Source organism: Schistocerca piceifrons, chromosome X (assembly GCF_021461385.2).
Source record: "Schistocerca piceifrons isolate TAMUIC-IGC-003096 chromosome X, iqSchPice1.1, whole genome shotgun sequence".
In the NCBI taxonomy this organism is placed as follows: Eukaryota; Metazoa; Arthropoda; class Insecta; order Orthoptera; family Acrididae; genus Schistocerca; species Schistocerca piceifrons.
Window position 1 is genome coordinate 288,223,506 of NC_060149.1, and position 23,591 is coordinate 288,247,096.

The 23,591-nt window shown below is 38.2% G+C and overlaps 1 protein-coding gene across 1 annotated transcript in view; it reads right to left on the minus strand.

Annotated features, from left to right (window-relative positions):
* The window catches only part of LOC124722314 (rho GTPase-activating protein 7), a 558,315-nt gene that overhangs the window by 11,872 nt on the left and 522,852 nt on the right, over window positions 1–23,591 (minus strand). Inside the window, exons 16-19 of the mRNA XM_047247494.1 lie at window positions 19,658–19,920; window positions 13,144–13,295; window positions 9,455–9,736; window positions 6,138–6,317 (exon numbers count right to left, since the gene is read on the minus strand). Coding sequence (XP_047103450.1) covers window positions 6,138–6,317; window positions 9,455–9,736; window positions 13,144–13,295; window positions 19,658–19,920 — 877 coding nt within the window. The remainder of the gene's footprint in view (window positions 1–6,137; window positions 6,318–9,454; window positions 9,737–13,143; window positions 13,296–19,657; window positions 19,921–23,591) is intronic.

The window sequence follows — 23,591 nt, forward strand, 5'->3', positions numbered from 1 at the left end:
CAAATAGCATCAAAAGTCTGATGGATAGCCAACCAACATTTAAAAATAAATTAAAAGAATTTATGAATGACAACTTCTTCTACTCAACAGATGATTTTTCAAACATGAAGTAATAACATAAAAACATCTATGGAACATGCATTAATGTAATGTAATGTATGCAATGACACTTGCACAGAGACTCAACTCAGCCCAATTTGCTCCAGGGATTATCTCAAATTTTGCACCACATGAAGTGCACAAGATGTTATGCTGTGGCTATTTTGGGGTACCACTGCTTGTTGTTTAAAGTAAACCTGTATGGTAAGAAGAGGCCTATCCAGATATCAAGACACAGTCATTTGCACACACACTATGAGTTCCTGTTCAGAAATTTTAAAGTACTTATTGTACCTTGACTACACAATATACTAACTCAATACCCAATGTTGCCCAGGTATCTTCTAAGAGCTGCAGTTTCATCAAAATAATCAGGAAAAATTTAAAGCGCTCTCATAATCTGGCTTTCCCCATTCTATTTCTTTCTCCCCTATTCCACCTACCCCCTCACACTGCACCTCACCCATCTGCCTCCTCACAACCCATCCCTCTTCCCTCTCCCTCCTGACTCCCTCTTCCTTTTGCACTCCTCTCAGTCTTCTGCCTGGCTCTGACACCTACCCTTCCTCCCCACTCTCTCTGTCCATCTCCCATCCCCCCTCAATCTGTCCATTGTCTCCTTCCCCTTTCCATGTCCTTCTCCTCCTGCCACCTCTCCCCGTCCATCTCCTCCTCTCCTCTCTCTTTATCCATATCCTCCTTCCTCCTCTTTCTCGTCCATCTCTTATATCACCTGGTTTTCACAACTATCCCCACCACAATGGGAGATATATGGTTCTTTCCAGACAATAAGTGGAATGTGTACTAAGTTTGGTTGAAATCAATACAGGGTTTAGGAGGCAATGTGAAAGATATGTACATATATGTGTAAATACATCCATTTTTGTAATCTACTACCATTTTACTCATGGCTTCACATGCATATGTGTGTCACATACGTTGCACAATCTCCTCCTCCCCCTTCTTTCTGTCAGTCTCCATCTTCCCCCCCCCCCCCCATCTATGTTCATCTCCACCTCCCCAATGTCTCTTGTCAACACCTCCTCCCTCCTCTTCTCTGTCAATCTCTACCGCTCTACCTCTTACTATATCAGTGCACATCTCCTCCTCCCCTCTCTTACCGCTCTGTCCATTACCTCCTTCTCCCCTCTCTCCGCCCACGGCCTCTTCTCCCTTCTCTCTGCCCATATCCTATGCCACATCATTCTCACTCCTACCTTCTTCCCCACCACAACTGGACATGGCTCCTACTCCCACAGCACATTTTTACTCTGTAATTAATTATGTTGGCAAATATCAGTTTTCAGGTTTAAAAATAACTGAAACAATTGTATCTTATAATTTTAAATTTTAAAAATATTTTCATATCTAATGAACAATAGTTGTCTGAAGTAAAATATTTACAGAATCATACTACATATAAAGTGCTTTTTCTTGTTAGGAACATAAGCATGCACACACTTGTGTTCTCATAAATTTGTATTCCATTACTCGTAAGAAAATAAATATTGTACTTTGCAGTTCTTAAGAAGCAAATGCCTTTTATATGTAGCATGATTCTGTAAACATTTACTTCAGACAAATGCTATTCATCAGACATGAAAAATTTTTAGAAATTTCAAATGATGACAGATACAATTCTTTCAGTTATGTATAAACCTGCAAACTTCTATTTTCCAACGTAATCACTCACAGGGTAAAAACTTGCTATGTGAGTAAGAGCCACATGCTGTTGGTGTGGAGATGAGGGTGAGAGTGAAAATGGTGTGGCATAAGTGATGGACAGAGAGAGGGGGAAGAAGGAAATGGACAGAGTGATAAGAGGAGGAGATGGGCAAAAAGAGGTGGGAGGGGGAGATGTACAGTGAGATAGAGAGGAGGAGGAAAAAGACAGAGAGAGGGGGAGAAGGAGATGGACATAGGGTATTAATTTCAATTATTCTGTGCTCATTAGTTATGTGTATACATGCACACATATTTCATTTTTATACTTTCTGTTTTGTTATAAAATTTCATTATATATTTGGGCAACATCGATATAATATGTATTTTTTATGAGTGGTTAACTAACAAAAGAAGGGAAAGCAGAAAGGTGGAAGGAGTATATAGAGGGTCTATACAGGGGCGATGTTCTTGAGGACAATATTATGGAAATGGAAGAGGATGTAGATGAAAATGAAATGGGAGATATGATACTGCGTGAAGAGTTCAACAGAGCATTGAAAGACCTGAGTCAAAACAAGGCCCCGGGAGTAGACAACATTCCATTAGAACTACTGGTAGCCTTGGAGAGCCAGTCCTGACAAAACTCTACCATCTGGTGAGGAAGATGTATGAGACAGGCGAAATTCCCTCAGACTTCAAGAAGAATATAATAATTCCAATCCCAAAGAAAGCAGGTGTTGACAGATGTGAAAATTACCGAACTATCAGTTTAATAAGTCACAGCTGCAAAATACTAACACAAATTCTTGACAGACGAATGGAAAAACTGGCAGAAGCTGACCTCGGGGAAGATCAGTTTGGATTCCGTAGAAATATTGGAACACGTGAGGCAATACTGACCATACGACTTATCTTAGAGGAAAGATTTAGGAAAGGCAAACCTATGTTTCTAGCATTTGTAGACTTAGAGAAAGCTTTTGACAATGTTGACTGGAATACTCTCTTTCAAATTATGAAGGTGGCAGGGGTAAAATACAGGGAGTGAAAGGCTATTTACAATTTGTACTGAAAGGAGGGTATAAGATGAACATCAACAAAAGCAAAACGGGGCAAAAGTCGGGTGATGCTGAGGGAGTTAGATTAGGAAATGAGACACTTAAAGTGGTAAAGGAGTTTTGCTATTTGGGGAGCAAAATAACTGATGATGGTCGAAGTAGAGAGGATATAAAATGTAGACTGGCAACAGTAAGGAAAGTGTTTCCGAAGAAGAGAAATTTGTTAACATCAAGTATTGAGTTAAGTGTCAGGAAGTCATTTCTGAAAGTATTTATATGGAGTTTAGGAGTTTACAGGTATGGAAGTGAAACATGGACAATAAATAGTTTAGACAAGAAGAGAATAGAAGCTTTCGAAATGTGGTGTTACAGAAGAATGCTGAAATTTAGATGGGTAGATTACATAACTAAGGAGGAGGTATTGAATAGAGTTTGGCAGAAGAGGAGTTTGTGGCACAACTTGACTAGAAGAAGGGATCACTTGGTAGGACATGTTCTGAGGCATCAAGGGATCACCAATTTAGTACTGGATGGCAGCGTGGAGGGTAAAAATTGTAGAGGGAGACCAAGAGATGAATACACTAAACAGATTCAGAAGGATGTAGGCTGCAGTAGGTACTGTGAGATGAAGAGGCTTGCACAGGATAGAGTAGCATGGAGAGCTGCATCAAACCAGTCTCAGGACTGAAGACCACAACAACAACAACAACAACAACAACAACAACAACTCACAAAAGACAAAAAAATACATCTTTGACATTCCATCCTCTCCATATGGTAGTTTGCATTCAATGGGCAGCTGTTAGTTGGTCAGAATATGAAATCTGTAGATCTCCCCCCACAATTTTATACTCCTTAATACTTCAGGAGCAAAGATTTCACCCTTTGTCTCTTCATATTTGATAATAAGCCTTAATTTTATTCTATGTTTGTTCTTGGTTTCTTGACCCATATGATATAGGACAGTTCTGGATGACATATTAATAATGAAAGGAATAAAGGTAACCACTCACCATATAGCTGAGATGTTGAACCAATTACAGGTATATAAATAAGATCTTATACATTGTTGAACCTGTCTGGAGGTTCAGTAATATTTTCAGTCTTGCTTATATGCCTATTAAGAACCCAGTACTTCAACCATAAAGTGAGTGATTACTTTTCCTCCTCCCATTACCTCTTCATGACTGATAACAACATATATTTCTGTGCAAAAGTCAGTTAGTTATTAGCATATGCCTTGGATTATAATTGCAAACTCTTGCCATGATATGGAATGAGTCAGTTTTACAGTTATAGTACATTTTCAGTGGAAAATATGGATGACAACAAGCTGACCATATATGTACATGCTTTCTTAATGGTGCTTTTTGTGTTTTTTTCTCCATGCAGTGATTTATACTTAACCACATTCAAAGTCTCTCTCTTCTTCACTCTCCCAAAAAAATACATCCACACAATAATTGTACTACTCCATGCTCATAAAATCTTATATGGATTAGAAGTAGTTGCCAAGCAGATATGATTTTGGTTTATGTTTGAAGTTAATTTTATTCCCCATCAAATTATGTATGTCACTGGGAAGGAAAATACCTTACTCCTTTCTGTGTCACACTAAGGCTGAGTGATGGATAGTGTTAATCATTTCTCCTTCCAGTATTACAGTTATGAATATTTCTGTTGTTTTCAAACTGTGATTAAATGTTGACAACTAACTTCATGATTATTTTTATCCCACATTTCTGTGTAATGAACACTATTTTCCTCAATGATAAGCTCCCAAGGATATGATGCTCTAAGACATTAGTGATCGAAAATAGGAAAAGTAAGTCAACTTTTTTACATTTTCATCTCTAAATTCTAATATAATCGATAACACAAAAAGTTGCAGAGCTGAGACGTTTAAGATGCTCTGTAACATGTTACTTTCCATTACTGTTGTTACCAACATAAATATTTAAAAATTTAGAATGTTCTGTTTCATTTATTGATTTACCCTCATGCATTATTAATTATAGTGTGGTCAGGCCTTGTGCAGTACTGAACTGCATGTGCAGTGTTTTATCTAAATTGTATTAACCCTGGTAACACCAATGCATTTTCCAAGGTGTGTGTGTGTGTGTGTGTGTGTGTGTGTGTGTGTGTGTGTGTGTGTTGGGGGAGTGGGAAGGGGAGGGGAGGGGGGGAGGTACTTTATGCCTGCCACAAAAAACGCTTTTTATTAATTTAGTTAACTGTTGTTAACTTTTATTAATAACATCCTTTTTAGAAAGGCTCCAGAACCTGCAAATATGTTTTAGCAAAATTTTGGCAATAGCAAAATGTTTTCCTTAATGTGTACAGCAAGGGGAGAGGTACTTCTGACCACTAAAAAAGATTTTAAAAAATACAAATTTTGTTAACTGTCACTGACTCTTTCAAAATGTAATTTTTAAAGGTATGCAGATGTGTACGAAGGGTCTCAAACCTGAGAATGTTAATAGGACATTTGTTGCAAAAAGTCACATTCACTATGAAGACTTAAATTTTTGAGTTAAGTTTTACTGAAAATTTTGAAACAATTGCAGAATTTGGTATAAGAAATGATTAAACACAATAAATATGTTACCAAAATTTTAAAATATAAAATACATGAATAGGTTACATTATTTTCCAAAGGTTTTGACATTATTCTATGATACATGAATATAATACTTGCTTTGTTAGTAAAGAAAATTATTTTTGCTTCTTTGGTACATGATGGATGATCATTTATGTATAACATGAACAATAGTGGGCTCAGTATTGATGTCTATGGTATACTTCCACAGATTATTCCATATTCTGAAGATGTTATGTTTCATTGAGATTTTCATACAATCATGGATTATTAAGAAGCACTTACTTAGTATCAGCTCTGGAAAGATGAATTATGCAAGACTTTCCAGATCCACAAGGTTCAATTAACAAGAATTCTAATAGCATAATATCAGAGCTTTTTGATGAGAATGGTGTGAACTGCAGAGAATATACCAGTTGGCAATATTTTGTCATTCCGATTTGGTTATTGCTGATTTGCAGATTGAAAAATGACATGTTCTGCGAAGACACCCTTTGAAATCCAAATTGAGACTGACTGCACAATTTATATTCTCAAAGTTTAATTGTCAACTTTAATTTAACTGTTCAACACTAACTACAAAACTGAATGTGAAACAAACACATCATTAAATAATAAATGCAGCCTTATTACAGTGTTAACAAGCTAAATAAAATACATTTATATGAAAGGTTTCATTGAGATTTTCATAAAATCATGGATTATTAAGAAGCACTTACTTAGTATCAACTCTGGAAAGATGAATTATGCGAGACTTTCCAGATCCACAAGGTTCAATTAGGTACCTTGAAGCTAGAACAATGCCTCTGACTGCACCAGGCATTATAGGTGCTTCAGCATGCTCTACTGATGTTTCAACTATTATGCATGCTCCTTTAGGGAGATCTGTTCTCCAAGACCTAAGAAAAAGTAATGGCAAATTTTTATAAAAACCTAATATGGCTGTACAAAACACTAGACCAGATGAACTGTATACCTTCTTTCTTTAAGATGATTAAATTCTATTTAAAAGTGTGTCCGTAGATAACTTAGAATGTAAAGCAAAGAGACTGACTGATGCAGAAATAGTAATGTAATATTTATTAACAATCAGGACATGAGCATTATAAATAAAAGTTACTGGTACAACAAAAGCTTTAGTTCATGAAGATCTATGTGAAAACATGATAGATTTCATAAAGAAGATTAACTGATTTGATATTTGCTTCGATGATGTGGTTGAAATAGACTGTTTCTCGAATACATATAAACTCATTCTTTGCAAAGGGCTGTAATGTGTATCAGGGAGTATTTTACATTCTGAACTATTACTAGACCTGTCAATTCTCTTTTTGAAAAACTGCTAATAATTGCATCTCGGAATTTCACTACTACTGCTACTACTGTTGATGAAGACTGGTGCTACTGCTGCTACTAGCTGATTAGTAAATGTTTGAGTCAATTTGTCATGCTGGTGACAAAAATAAATAAATAAATGACCTAAAACATGAATTAGTGATTTTACTGAATACAATATGAATGAATGTGTGTAGCAAGCAAAACACTGTGTTTATTATATAATAATTGAATCCAGATGTAACAGTATTGCATGCTCTTATTCCACGAGATATTGTGGACAAGCTTAAAATTTAACCCTCCCTTGCTGGCCAAACACTGATGATGGAAATTTCTGTCAGTAGCAGGATTCAAACTGGTTACTTTCAAACTGAGTGTCACCATGCAAGTGTGCATTAACAACCTTTGCTATTGAGGAACATGGATCCAAATCTAAACTGTTGTCAACAATAACAAAACACAGTGTCACTATTTAGGTGTTACTTATGGTAATGACAAGACTGTATGAAGTATTTGGGTTCAAGATGACATGTGAAACAATCACGGAGAACCTAAAAACTAACATGATCATAGTTTTGTAAAACAAACTACTCTCCCCACATTGTTGTGTTGAGGCATCCTGAAATGCACATAAGTGCCAATAACAAGAAAACATGCTCAATGTACAGATATAAAAAGGGTTACAAATATTGCCAGTGGAAAACAGTTTCTCACTGTAACTGTACAAGAAAAGTTAGAAGAAAACAAAAGAAGACATACTTGGTACAAACAGAGAATGGACCAGAAGAACTGCCCATCAAGTTTAAATAATTGAAGGTGAAAGAGAAAGTGGTGCTGATACATCAATGAAAAAGTGAGGATTATTAACAGACATTCCTCAGAGCAGTATGTTTAGTGTTCATCCATGTTGTATAAATGACTACGTCGAGTATGAGAGTGTAGCAGCACCAGACATATATTGACAACGAAAACACTGATGCAGCGACCTACAGATCAAACGCTACTACACTAGTGAGCATTAGCAGTTCTTCTCTTCTTATGGAAGTGGATAGAATACAAATAATGCACAGTATTAAAAAGGAAACACAACATAATTACCAGGCTTCTGCAACAATACTGAAATTATATGAATTCTTCTTGGAGCTCCTAACCTCCATGAATAGTATGAGACTATTAGAGGATTGTAATTGGAAGGTCTAACACATGCAACAACTGTTTATTATGAGACCATCAGACATTTGAAAAACCTCAGTATTGCTCAGAGCAGCATGTCAAGGTTCAGATACATACCTGTTGAACCTTGACTTTGTAAGCTATGCATGCATCATTTCTGTTCACCATGAAGCCTTAGTACATAAATCTCCATTAATGCCATTAATGACTTTGTCAAACTGATGTATATTTTGATTTATACTCCTATAGGTAAAATAAAAAGTCGAGGAAAATGGGAAAAAATAAGGTGCTTTTCTCCATGCATATATCTTCCTCTTCCCCATTATGATTGAAGTACACTTTTATTGCAACCATTAATCTTGTTTAAATAATCAAATGAAACACATTTACATTTTAGGCAGTATGTTATTTTACTTGTGTTGTGATTTAATAATTGAAACTGGCCAGCAGCATAAATAAAATAACATATGAACTGAAGCAGAAAATTACTTCATTCACTTATTATACTTCAGCTGTTGAACCTCATACCACCATACCTCTGTGGCAGAACAAGGTGCAAGACTTTCCCAGTCCACCCATTCCAGTCCTGTAACAGGCTTATCCTATACCCCATCAGAGGCAAGGCCACCTGTAAAAGCAATCATGTCACATATCAATCCTGCTGTAAATACTGTACAGACTTTTATGTTGACATGACTACCAACCATCTGTCCATCAGTATGAATGGAAATCACCAAACCGTTGCCAAGAACAAAGTTGACCAGAGCACAACATGCTCAGTTTCAGTCTGCTTCACAACCTGGTACATTTCGACCCTTCCCTCCACCACCAGCTTCTGTGAACTATGCAGATGGGAGTTATCCTTGCCACACATACCCCACTCTCGTATTCATCCTGGCCTCAGTCTGGGGTAACCCACTGTCTCCGCACCCTCCACCCAATTGTTTTCCCTTCCTCTGTCCTGTCAGTCCTTCCAGTTCACATCCCCATGTCACCTTCAGCATGTGTCACTCCCCACTGGCCCCTACAATCCTGCATTAACATGCCTAGCCCATATATCTGCCACCCGTCCCTCATTTCTAGCCAGCAAACTGACTGCCTCCCTCTAAGCCACAAGCCACCCAACCACAGTCCCTCTCCTTGCCTCCTGTGATCGCCTTTACTCCAAAAGTAGTTACATTCTACAAGAACTTTTCTACAACATTTTCAATGTGTATTCTACTTTACTGTTTAAACAGTGGCTTTCCACACATAAAATTTAGAACTGAAACTTTTTGACTTTCACAGCAGATCTGTGTACTGAGGAACTGGATTTAGTTCAATTTTCAGTTGCTTGATAGTTTCACAGACATATCACCCACTTCATTCTGACAATTTGTGAATTGTAATACTACACTTCAAATCAACAACAACACAAAGAAGAGCAGCAACAGGGGAGTCATAAAATGAAGTGACTACTATGATAACCAAAAAGTCTCAGCAATCAGAAAATGATTGCAGGAGGCAATGAAAATACAAATCAATTTACCTGAGCACACAATAATCTTTGGAAGGCAGCGGAGCCATGCTTGAGCACACATACTGGAATACTTCCCCACGAGTATCAGGTTTTGCAACAACCCTCCATTTTAGAAGAGAATGATCCCACATATGACGCTCACGAAGTACCCTTTGTAACAGCTCCTGTGGTGGTGCTTCAACTTCTGTGCTGACCCGCCACAGACGAAGTGGATGACCATCCCCAACTTTTTTGTATGACATTTCCACTAAGGTATCAGCTGTGCATGGTACAAAGATCCAGCCTCTACTTCTGCAATAAAGTAACAAAAAGAAACATTTACTTTAATCAAAAAGTTCATTGTCTGTTTTCTGGTTGTGCTCTTGTTATACATTTGGGAAACATGACTAATGGTCGTTGTCTGATAATAAAACAAAAACGCTACAAATCAATGCCTGAGTTAATTTAGTGTGAGATCATATTTCATGACCTAAAGTTGAACTTTTGCATTTATATTTATTTTCAGAACAACATGCACAGATGTTTGGCCATACATACACAAAGGAATTTCAGCTTATAAAATTTCATGTAAATGATGGGTCATTATTGAAGCCTGTCTTCAGAAAGTTATTGGAAAATATACTCAACAACAGTGCTGATGGATAATTAGCATGTCCTATTCCTACACTGACATGATTGAAATTTATACTATATGTGAATATTCACCTGGTGAAATCCAAAGCCTTGTATTCATTTTAATTGGCAATATACTGATACAGTAACAACCAGCAAGCATCAAGACAAGTAATGGAACTATCTTTATACTGTGGTACTGATATGTTATTACTTTTTGTTTTTCACAATACAGGTTACATTATTGGTTATCATCAAGTCTACTTCAGCTTACTTCCACCTTCCTGAGGAGTAACCCTGGTTATACACATTATTTTAGAATACTTTTACTTATGATAAGGGCAGTTCTGAGCACTACTGAATCTTGTACTCCACAGTATTTACTAAATCTGGGTATTTTAGGCAGTGTTCTTTAAGTTATGTGGCATCAATTTCTTCTTTCACTTTATCTACCTGACTACCTTGATCCACAGCTTGTAGGATGCCAGATGAGAAAACATGAGATAGGTTTCTCGTGATTGATGTCTGGAGGATTCAGGCTGGTTGGCATGGGGAAGATTGTTAAGATTCTAGTGATCAAGTGCTGAAGCATTTATTCCAGAGTATCAGAGTATGAAGCACTCCTAAAAAGCACTGGGGGTCACATAATACTGGACACAGGAACCTGGACAAAACCTGAAATCAATGGCAGTGAGATTTTTGGGATAAAAGTAAATGTCAAAAAGATATGTTAGTGGAAAATAACGGTGGAATATTTGTCACAATAGACATATCCACAAAGACAGAAATTGGACCAACATGCAGAATTGTTTGGGCATACCTCAGTACTAAGGGTTGATATAAAGGTATAGTTGAATCTTTCTATTGGCAACTAGAAGTGACCAAAAACTTTAGGGTAAACTTCAGCTCACTAATATGTATCACTGGAACAGATTTTAATCATCCAACAATCAACTGAGATAATTATAGCTTTTTTCATTATGTTCATGACAAGATATCCTGCAATACAGTTCTAAATGACTTCTCTGGAAACTACCTAGAACTGATAATACAGAAGCCCACTCTTCATGAATCTATGTTGGATCTAGTCACAAGAAATGTACATGACCATTTTGTTAATGTCCACATTGAAACTGGAATAGATGGCTATGAGGCAGTTGTAACAACAATGATTACCAAAGTATAGAGGGCATGATTTACACATTCATAAAACTAATTGAGAGACATAGCTAAACAAGAATTGGATAACAGTATGTGATGGGAGGGGCCATCTATGTTTCACAGTGTTTGTAAAGAAAGAAACAGAAATCACTGCACAATATATATGTAAAACAAAGTATGGGACTGCAGAGAGAGAAATGGTACTGGAAACTTGTTTGGGTGTTAAGAGGGCAATGCATGAAGCTTGCAATGATTACCACAGGACAATCTTATCAAAACACATCTCACAAAATCCAAATGAAATTGAGGGTAGCAAATCAAAAATAGAAATGCTGAACTCAATGTTCAAACATTTCTTTAGAAAGCAAAATTAATGAGTACTGTTCCAGTTTAACACTCATACCACTGCAAAGATGAGTGATATAGATATTGTAAGTGGTATGTATGTAGACTTTCCCAGGATATATTACTGGTAAAAATCTCTCAGGTTTCCACCTGGGTAACAGCTTAAAATACCACAGTGTGTGTCACAGTCATTCTGGAAACATTGTTCATTTAAAATCCAACTCATGTTTTTCTCATCTCAGGTGTTGAAAGTCATGAACCATAGTAATCAGACAGATGAAGTATTCATTGACTTCCTAAACGATTTGACTTAGTGTCACATCAATATTTTCTATACTAGTTACTACTCAAGTTTTCTTTATTGAGTTTTGAAACACATAGCAGCATGATTAACCCATATAACTTAGAAAGAAGTCATGCAATCTATCAGATGTATCAATCAATAATGCCATACTGTCAACATGCTTCATTTCATGTACACCTGGTGGGTCACTGCAAGTGGTGAATAACACCATGTCTCTGGATGACATGTCACTTGGGCCCATCAACCACCCAAACCACAGGCACACTCTCACTTCTGTTTGTTAGCTAGTGTGGCTTCTCTCCACAGCTGACTGAAGTATTGATGATGACTCTGCACTCGACTGATTGTTCTTTGAACTGCTTCATGTTACAAATGAGCCTGCTTGGTATCTGGCAACTGTGAAGTTTTGCCTGTCGCTATTAAATTCTGTCTTGGTGGATTGTGATACCATTTGGTTCAAGTCCTGCTTCACTTATGAGCACTATACACCAGCAAAATTCACACTGTGTCTATTCCAGTTATTTTCATTTTTAGTCTTGGAATGAAATGAAATGATCATATTGCATTGTTGGCTGGGAGGCCCCATTCGGAGGAGTGCGGCCGCTGTATTGCAAGTCCTTTTTAGGTGACGCCACATCGGTGACTTGTGAGTCAATGATGATGAAAATGATGATGAAGGACACACAACACCCAGTCCCCTGCCGGGAATCGAACCCGGGCCCCTGCGTGGTAGGCGGTAACACTACTGCTACACTACGGAGGCAGACGAGTCCTGGAGAATTCATAGGATTAGTAACTATTATGAACTATGTGTCATTTATACTGTGTTGCAGTGTGTACAGAAAGTGCTGACAAATGACTTTTGTGCTCTAAACTGGGAATTTCTAAACAGAGCTTGATTAGTGATTGGTGTCAGTGTTCATAAAACTTAATAAATTTTTTATTTCATTTTTCTTTTTAAGTAATCTAATCACTATTTCAGTAACTGGATGCAGTAGTAACAAATTAATGGAGAAGAAAATTAATAAAAGTGTGGAGAGTTTTCCATTATTTTTAAAATGTCTGTCTGTAGGACTTGAAGCCTTCCAAATGTCAATAAAAGGTTTTAAGAAAGATCACCATAAAGTTATGTAATGTTTGGAACACAGATTAAAAGTTTATGTATTGTTTACTACTTAGAAACACAGTTTTCAAATCAGTTAAAATGTATGAGAACCATAAAAACTAATGTAACTCTAGCATACTAAAGAAAAACATAATGATTTACAAATTCTACCTGTCTCTTGCTTCCTTGAGAAGAGCTGTAGTGCAAGCATAAAGATACCCTCGCCAGTCTTGGTGCATGTCACTGCCTAGCTCCTCCATTGTAACTGGAACACTTTCTTCCATATAGTTAAAGTGACACTGGGAGAGCATTTCGTCTGTCACCTGTAAAATAAATTTCATGAGTAAGTACAAAAATATAATGTCCCACAGTATAAGAAACTTTTATGACACTCATTTCTGTTGCACTGTGTGCAACACCGTTCAATATCAATTTGAACAGACACACAATAACGTTATATTAAATTTAGCTAGAGATGGCATGGCGATTCGATGGAACTGTTACGAGCATATTACACAGTCAGTCTGTAGACGAAATTTAACAATTTGATAATGGTTACAAACAATCTTCATTCAGGCAGAGCATGTACACTTGTGATGCTAATGGTAATGCTGATGGTGTTTGTTTGTTGTGTGTGTGTGTGTGTGTGTGTGTGTGTGTGTGTGTGTGTGTGTGTGTGTGTGTGTGTGATAGAGAGGGAGGGAGGGAGGGAGAGAGAGAGAGAGAGAGAGAGAGAGAGAGAGGGGGGGGAGGGAGGGAGGGAGGGAGAGAGAGAGAGAGAGAGAGAGAGAGAGAGAGAGAGAGAGAGAGGGGAGGGAGGGAGGGAGGGAGGGAGGGAGGGAGGGAGGGAGGGAGAGAGGGAGGGAGAGAGAGAGAGAGAGGGAGAGGGAGGGGGGGGGGGGGGAGAGAGAGAGAGAGAGAGAGAGAGAGAGAGAGAGGCAAAAGCACTGTTAGGTGTATAATATTTGGATACAACAACAAGAATTTATGGATATACAATGTACTGATGACAACAAGAGATATTAAATAACATCTGACATAATATCAGTTCATAGTGGTAATACGATTGTGATAAAATTTTATTATTATTGTTTGTGCCACATGCCTTTGAAAAATCTTTACAGATCTGGTAGGGTACATGGAAGAAGACCAAGGAAACTGAGAACATTTTGTATGTGCTCAGTAGGATTAAGGTGTGGTAAAACTGTACAGCACATGCTGGTTGGTTAGATGTTCTCTGCATGAGATACAGCAGGAAATACAGGATCTGTTACTATTCATCCACTTGACTGTGAGTGGTGTTTCAGTGATAGATCTAGGCATTCTGTACAAGGAAGACAGGGATCAGACAGAACTTATGATGTTACAACCATCCCTGTAACCAAAAAGGCCGAGGTGCTGTTTTCCACTGAAACTGAGCCAGTGAGAATCACTTCATCTGTTGGGAATTGTGATGTATCCTGTGTCAACTGGGAGCAAACCAAAATAGCAGGAGTCTATTAATCATCAGTAGTTCAAATATACAGTGAATAATGGTACCAATTAGAGAAAGCAACACCATGGTCACTCAGTGTGTATGCCTGGGAGCCCTATTCAATGTGTTGAAGAGGCAATTCTCACAGCCAGTAAGGAAACAGGGTCTAACCATGGGCAAACTGTGGTGCGCATTACGCCAAATTATGCCTGCTGTCTGTGCTCTGAGGTAATACTTGGATCACTCTCAGCAGCTGACAGAAGGATGAGAATACTAGCCTTGGTCACAAGAGTTTCAACAAAGCTCACTAGCTGCAGCATTGTCCTCAGAACAGATCATGGCTCCCCAGTTCTGAGTAGGGTTAAAGGCTTGGACAGAAATTCAAGTTGCATGTGAGGCTGTTCATACAAGACCCAGTATCAGAGGTGGGAACAAAATTGTAACTGGACTCACTTTGTGATGTCACAGTAAAATTTAGAGAAATCATAAGTTCAATCGTACTAAAGTTCCCCAATCACATTGTAATCATCAGAGGAGACTTCAGTCATTAAACAGCCAATTGGGATGGTTACAGTTTTGTTAATGGTGGGTGTGACAAGATATCCTGTGAAATATAACTAAATGGAAGCTGCTTATAACAGTTAGTTTTAAAACCCACTTTTGATGGAAATGTATTAAACCTAATGGCAACAAAAAGACCTGACCTCTTTGAGGATATACACACTAAAGCTGGTGTCAGTGACCATCAGACAGTCGTAAGAACAATGACTACCAAAGTACAAAGGGAAACTAAAATAAGTAGAATGATTTATATGTTCAGTAAACTAGATAAAGAAATAGTAGTGTCATATCTCACTGAGGAATTTGTAACTTTTAGCTCAGGACAGGAGCATGTAAAAGAACTACGAGTCAACTTCAAAAGTATAGCAGACCATGGACTGGATACATACATCTCCAGTAGAGCAGTTTGTGATGGGAGGAAACCTCCCTGGGGTACAGTCACCACAAAGAGCCTTCTAAGGAAACAAAGACGACAGCATAATAGGTCTAAAATGAAGCATAGGCCCAGTGATCAAGAGATTCTGAATGAAACACATTTGGCTGTCAAGAGAGCCATGTGCGAAGCCTTCAATGACCACCATAGCAAAATATTTTCAAAAGATCTTTCACAAAACCCAAAAAATATTTGGTCTTATGTAAACACTGTTAGTGGCACCAAAGTTAGTATCCAGTCACTCACAGATGATTCTGGGGATGAAATTGAGGGTAGCAAATAAAAAGCAGAAACAATAAACTCAATTTTTACATGTTCCTTTACAAAAGGAAACCCAGGAAAATTACTCCTCCTTATTACCTGCAACATCTCACAGATAAGCAGTCACACTGATCCAGCTTCAACATCACAAATGAGACAGTGAGCACTGAGGTTTCAACAATGGACTTACACACAACAATGGGGCAGATTGCAACATCCATACCACCACCAACACAGGTCACAACAGTGAATTTGTCTCACAGTGTTCAAGCCCCTTGCTCCTCAGGACTCATATGTGATGTTGCAACAGAGTGCTATCTGACACAGAAGTGTGCAAAAGGTTAATACTTTGCCCAGGCAAATTAATATTATGCCAATTTCTTGACATGGTGAACTTTTACTGATGGACTTATCTCCTCTGCCTGCCATTCCAGCACCAATTATGAATACTCTGGCACAAAAACATGCATGTGGCAGGAGAAATCTTGTATCGATCCCACAAATGGCAGCCACTGCCCATCAATCACATCTGATGTAAGTGGTATGGTGATAGGAGCACTGCTTCAACAAATTATAGCGTGAGTATAGCAACTGTTGCATGTTTCTTCTTCTTCTCCTTCTTCTTCTCCTTCTTCTTTTTCTCCCCCCCCCCCCCTTCTCCCCAAACACACATACAAAAATCTGATTCCCAGTGCAAGTGGTTAGCATATGGTACGGAGTTGTTCACAATAAATGCAGTGGTGACTCATTTCAAAGTTGACATTGAGGGTACAAAACTTACTTTTTATACCAATTATTAGACATTGGCAGGTTCTATTCATAACCCATCAAGAGACAGTAGCCAACAGTGTTTTTGACATCAGGATTATATCACACAGTTTATGACCAATTTCCAGCAACTCCATAGGGCAGACAGTGTCACCACAGACTACCTTTCCTGGATAAATATCTTCTTGGTGGATTTCAATTATGATGAGCCAGCCAAAGCACAACAATGAGATAAAAAAAAAAAAACACATGCATCCTTCTAGATAACATCACGACTGGGTTGAAAATAGTATGCCACACTATGTCTGGCTACTCTGTGCAAGTTTGGTGAACATAGCACAAAACAACATTAGACCCTTCATCCCACTCCCCATGCAGAAGGCTATTTTTGACCAACTACATGGACTGTCACACCAAGGAGTATGTCTCACAACCAAACTAATAATAGACCAATTCATATGGCCTAGCACCAAATAAGACTGCAAAAATTGGACACAACCTTGTACAACTTGCCACTGCTGTAAGACACAGCTGAAACATTGTCAAGTTCAATATCTATGGGCTCCTCCTGGAGTCCGGAGGCTTCCAGCACATTCTCCCTGCAGTTGATTGGGTCATCTGCTTGGCCAATGTTGTACCTCTCCCTGACATCATAGCAGAAACTGCAGCAAGAGTATTTGTACAATCATGAGTGTTACATTTTGGCTGTAATGCTTCCATCAGGAAAGGCTGAGTCAGCACTATTTACTGAATTCTGTAATCTTTGTAGTGTGCAGCACTTCTGCACCACACATATCACCCTCAAAGCAATGGGTTGGTGGAGTGCTGGCACCATACACTAAAAATGGCACTCATGTGTCATTTGTGATGGTTGGAAAGAATTCTTGCGGTGGGTGCTTCTAGGCATGCATTCTGCATATAAGGAAAACCTACATGCTTCATTTGCTGAAATCCTATACAGTGAGCCACTCACCCTACCAGCTGACTTCATATTGCTGACATGGAGCACCCACAGACAAGGAACTACCTACTCTCCAATGCAACATGCCTCAGAATACCACCTCCATGGCAACATGGCTCACCCAAAATTTTTGTACATCCAACTCTAGAAGATTGTGATGTTGCAGGATGATACGATCTGCCCTGCCTTGTAGCCACCATGTTCAGGCCCCACAGAGTGATAAAATGTGGAGCCAATGCCTTTGACATTCTCGACCATGGGAAACTGACTGCTTTACAATGCATGGATTCTGTGGGATACAAATAGCAGAACATACACACGTACAGCACTCAAAATGGCAATTCTCTTGCTCCTTAATAGCATGCCTCCAAAACTGACATGTCAAACGAAAACAACACTGTTGTAGTGCATCTCAATTTGCAGTAATTTCAACCAGAAGAAATGACAGTAAAACTGGTCGACAAACTGCATGGTGAATGACAGGTTGATAACAGGTTTCTCTCTAAACAATTCACTTGCAGCTACAAACTCACCACAATGTCAAACCAACCATGATCACATCATTATTATCAGCTGATGGAGTCCTTACCATCACAGCTACTAAGATGCAGCAGACAGAGGTTAAGGCTATTGCAGCATGATCCTGCTGCCCCCACTGCCTAGTCCTCTGCCTCTCCTACCACACTCCAATGCAGACCAATAGTCATGGTGCAGCCAGACCCATCAATTCCCTCTCCCAGCTTATATCACAATACCACGAAAGCTGCGTGATGATTACGTCATCTGTGGACACTTTGATGACCTTTGTCCCCCCACCCTGTGCTTCGAACTACTGGGGAAGCGTGAGCAGTGAGACTGCTGGGATGAGACATCTTTGGTTGAGATGGTTCTTTCTGAACAACAGATCTGTGCATAGACTTTTCTCTCTATCATGGTGCTGGTAATAAAGTATGTATTATCTACAATGGCTGCCTTAGTTATTCTGTTATGAGTATTCCTACCTGGATCTATCACAGTTATAAAACATCACTTATGAGAAATAATCAAGATTGTCTTTTATTTATTATTTGTTTATTTATCAGGTTATATAGGACCATGTGAGCCAAAGGTATTTGTGCATAGAACAAGTCTACATCTACATGGTTATTCAGCAAATCACACTTAAGTGTCTGGCAGGGGATTCATCGAACCACCTTCACAATAATTCTGTGTTATTTGACTCTCGAACAGCGCATGGAAAAACTGAACACCTATATCTTTCTGTGTTAGCTCTGATATCCATTATTTTATTATGACAATCATTTCTCCTTATGTAAGTCAGTGTCAACAGAATATTTTTGCATAGTCAGTACACAGTTTACAGAATGCTGATTAGATTAAAAAAATGTGTGACTTATTTATGACAATACGTTTTGGGGGACACATTACCCCATTATTAAGTTCTATAAAAAAAAAAAACACAAATCATTACATCCCATTACTACACATATGGGTACTGACACACGTATAAATATATCTGTAGTGCCCTACCGTAACACATACCTTGAAGGTAACATGCCATTAGGCATGCAATACCATAGGGCAAGCACAAGTGTGTCGGTATGTGTAGTACTGCAATGTAATGATTTTTGTTTCCTTGTTTTGTAGGACTTAATAATGAGGTAACATAGTTCTGAAACATTTTGTGGTGAATAAAAAACACATTTTTGATGACTGGTACGGAATATTCCCAGTACAGATACTTCATAAAACCCAAACGAGGAAGTGTTATTCAAGTGTATATCTTTTCCATCTAATGTTCACCGAATGAATGTGGCAGTTTTTTCCAAATGAGTCAATACTGTCAGCAACAAATCGCATGATGGAATATATATGTACAAGAGAGAAAAGGGTTAGATTTTGTAGACACCTGAAGTTCACTCTGACACTGCAAATTGGTCTGACTACCCATTTATCAGCTAAGAGTATTCTTGGTGAGTGCACAGAGTTGCTCCAAAGTATAACACCAAATGAGATAACAGAGTGAAAGTAAGCAAAGTAAACAAAGTATCATGTCAATAAAGGAAAAAAACTACCCATGTACCAGCTTATTTACCACAATGTCATGCAGGAAATAAATAAAATGAAATTGTGACTGGCGGCACCAAGTGTTATTTGTTTGTAAAGCACCATTTCTAATGGATAAAACACAAAATAAGCACATGTAAATGCTGTAGAGTGCACTTACTGTGAAAAGATGTTTGTGTTCTGTGATAAGGTAGAGAAGACAATCATGAGCTGCCCGATTTTCAGCAAGCTCAGGCTGCAGTTGAAAAATAGAAGGAGCAAGGCATACTGCAATATTGCTGGCAGTCATCTGATTGACACTGGAATGTTGAGCTACACATGATAACAGCCACAATAGAGCCTGTAGTGCTTCTCGGTGTTCATCTGGCAGCAGAAGCAGTGCACAACGTACAGCTTCAGCACGGAGGCTTGCCACTGATACATCTGAAAACAGGAGACACGCATTGTTAAACATGAATCAGATTCCATCTTTTACAATTTATAAACCAAAATTAACTTATTTTTTCCACAAAAAACACTATTGAGGCAAACATACTGAATATGAAATGTGTAATGTAAAAGGTATTGCAAAGTAAGGAACTGTAGGTCCAAGACTGTCGTAACTGAAAAGGCATACTAATTTTTAAAATGCTATTGTCAATATATCAAATTAATTAAAGCTATTCTGGAAGATCTAAGTGAGGTTTTACCAATTTTTAAATGTTTCTTGCATTGATTTCCTTACGCCCATTTTGGCATTGTTCACCTTTTCTCAAAAGGGCTTTGATTTCTTTGAAGTCTGTGATGAATCTCTCTTTGTTTTCATGGCAACTTTCTAAGAACTGTCATGGCAGATCCTTCCCATCTCTCACATCTGTATTTGGCACATGGATGTTTACAGCATACCATACAAATTTTCTGAATTTTAGTAACTAATGCTCCACATCTTTGTTCCCAGAGATGACTGTTTGAGGTTGATTGGTTAGATGATCTGCAATGTTTTCTCTCACATTTATTATGCAAAATATATGGAATGATGAAAAAATTTGTTTGAGGGCATTGCTGCAGCATATATGCAACAAAGTGTGACTCCAATGTGGGTATATAAGCACTGACATGTAGGCAAAGGATTGGTGTTGCATTCTTGTCTTTCCAACATGTGTGCAGTAAATTGGAATTGCAATTATTACATTCTTCTTGAAGTTTGACAGTGTTTCACCCTTCTCATCTATTTTGCATACCAGGAGGATTGGTTTTTTCTTGGTATTTTATCCCAAGATTCTCAATAATTCTGAGGGAATGTCATCTACTGTAGGTGATTTGTTCTGACTTGTGTCTGCAAATGCTCAGACAAATTCTTGCAGTATCATATTTATTATCTTATCTTCATTTACTTCCTCTCCCCATTCCATAATAGTGCCTTCGAGTTTCTTTCATTTTTATAGCCCTCCTGTATATTATTTCCACATTTCACTCCATATTTGTTTTCTTAGTACTGGCTTGAGATCTAAACTCTTGATATACATATAGCTGCTTCTACTTCCTCAAAAGGTTCCTTCATCTTCCTGTATATGGCCTCTTTGGTTTCCATAGTCATGTGCACATCTACAGCACTGGATTTCTCCTCTAGCCATTTTACACTTTCAGTAAATGTCATTTTTAGATGTTGGTATTCCTTTTTGCCTACTCTATTTGCTGCATTTTTGTATTTTCTCCTTTCATTAATTAAATTCAATGCATGTGTTATCCAAAGATTTCAGTTGGGCCTTGTCTTTTCACTAGTTGCTACTCTACTGATTTCACTAATCCATCTCTCAAGCCACCCATTCGTCTTCTATTTTGTTCCTTTCCATGATTTCAGCCACATGCTCCCTTCAAAACTCCCAACAACAACCGAATATTTCATTCTTTCCAGACCTTGCATCTTTAATGTCCTAATTCTATGCAATTTCCTCTATTTTAATCTGCATTTCATAACCAATAAATTACAAACAGAGTCCATAGCTGTTCCTGAATATGTTTTGTAGCTTCAAATCTACTTTTGGAATCCCTTTCATTCTACATCAAACCTTCTGGTGTTTCTATATCTCATCCATGTTCACAACTTTCTTTCATGATTCTTAAACTGTTTTCAGTAATTAAATTGTGATCAGTACAAAATTTTACCAGGCAGCTTTCCCTTCTATTCCTTTCTCCTAATCCATATTCTACCATTTTTAGTTGTCTTTCTTTTCCTGCTATTGGATTCCAGTCTCTCATCACAGTCTACATTTCATCTCCACTTTCGTAATTTATTTTATTTAATCACACTTTTTTTTTCAATCTTTTCGTTGTCTATAGTGACAGTTGTACTACTGTGATGGGTATTAGCTTTGTGTCAGTATTGACTATGGAAATGTTTTTATTATGCTGTTCATAGTAGTTCACTTGTATTTCCATTTTATTTTTCACTACTAGTCCTATCCCAACATAAACTATATTTGATTTTGTGTCAGTAACCTAGTACTCACCCAACCTGGAATCCTGTTCTTCCTGCCACCACAATTCACTAAATACACTTCAATTTCAATTTATTGATTTGCTTTTTTAAAACTACGAGGGTAATCCCAAAAGTAAGGTCTCCTATTTTTTTATAAGTACAATACACCTATTTATTTCTACAATGGTTTACATCAGTTTACAGCTTGAACATTTAACTATTTTTCAACATAATCACCATTTCTGTTAATGCATTTTTGGAGATGCTGTGGCAGTTTTTGTATGCCCATTTCATACTAGCTCGCCACCATGCTGCTCAGAAAGTTATGAACCTCTTCTTTCACCTCGCCGTCGGAGATGAATTGCTTTCCAGCCGAATGTTCTTTTAACCTAGGCAACAGGTGATAGTCACTGGGCACCAAGTCAGGACTATAGGGTGGGTGGGTGATTATGTTCCACTGAAACTGTTGCAGAAGAGCAATGGTTTGCCAAGCAATGCGTGGGTGAGCGTTGTCATGGATAATGTGTATGCTCTTGCTCAACGTTCCTCTTCTCTGGTTCTGAATTGCCCATTTGAGTTTTTTCAGAGTCTCACAGTACCTGTCAGCGTTAACTGCGGTCCCGGCGATTCAGCTCTGATGATGAGGTGAAAGAAGAGGTTCATAACTTTCTGAACAGCATGGCGGCGAGTTGGTATGACATGGGCATACAAAAACCGCCACAGTGTCTACAATCCATAATATTTTACCCAGAAGGATATTGTCATCATTAATGCATACAAAGGGGCTGCATGTCACCAGGAAGTACATGGCTCTAATTTCCTTCCTTTCAACTGTTTGCACCGCGAACATAGGAATGCCTTATTGGCTAGTGTTACAAGGCCAGATCATCCACATTGTTGCCTCTGAAACTACTGAAAAGTCTACTGCCCTCTTCAGGAACCACATGTTAGTTATGACCTCTCCAGAGATACCCCTCCGAAATGGTTGCACCTGCAGTATGACTATCTGCATTTATGAGTAGAAAGCAGTTTCAGTTACAAGATTTTTAATGACAATACATATACAACATATTACCAAGTTTATCAGGGGGAGGAAATTAATATCTTTTCAACTCTTGTTTCACCTTTAAAGACAGTCTCTTTCTCCTTCTGGGTAGATACTTCAGTTCTAGTGGCTAAGGTCCTCCTGGTAATTTTTTTAGGAGAAGACTAATTCCAGCCAAGCTACTAAAATTTCAACATATTTCTTCATAATCTCAGATACTAATCAAAGTTTTCACATATTTGATTAGTGTGTGTTGGTTTCTTGTAAACTACATGACTCATAGTTATATATTTTCATTGGGCTACTGTTGTTGCTGTGGTCCTCCGTCCTGAGACTGGTTCGATGCAGCTCTCCATGCTACTCTATCCTGTGCAAGCCTCTTCATCTCCCAGTACCTACTGCAACCTACATCCTTCTGAATCTGCTTAGTGTATTCATCTCTTGGTCTCCCTCTACAATTTTTACCCCCCCCCCCCCACATGCTGCCCTCCAATACTAAATAGGTTATCCCTTGATGCATCAGAACATGTCCTACCAAGTGATCCCTTCTTCTAGTCAAGTTGTGCCACAAACTCCTCTTCTCCCAAACTC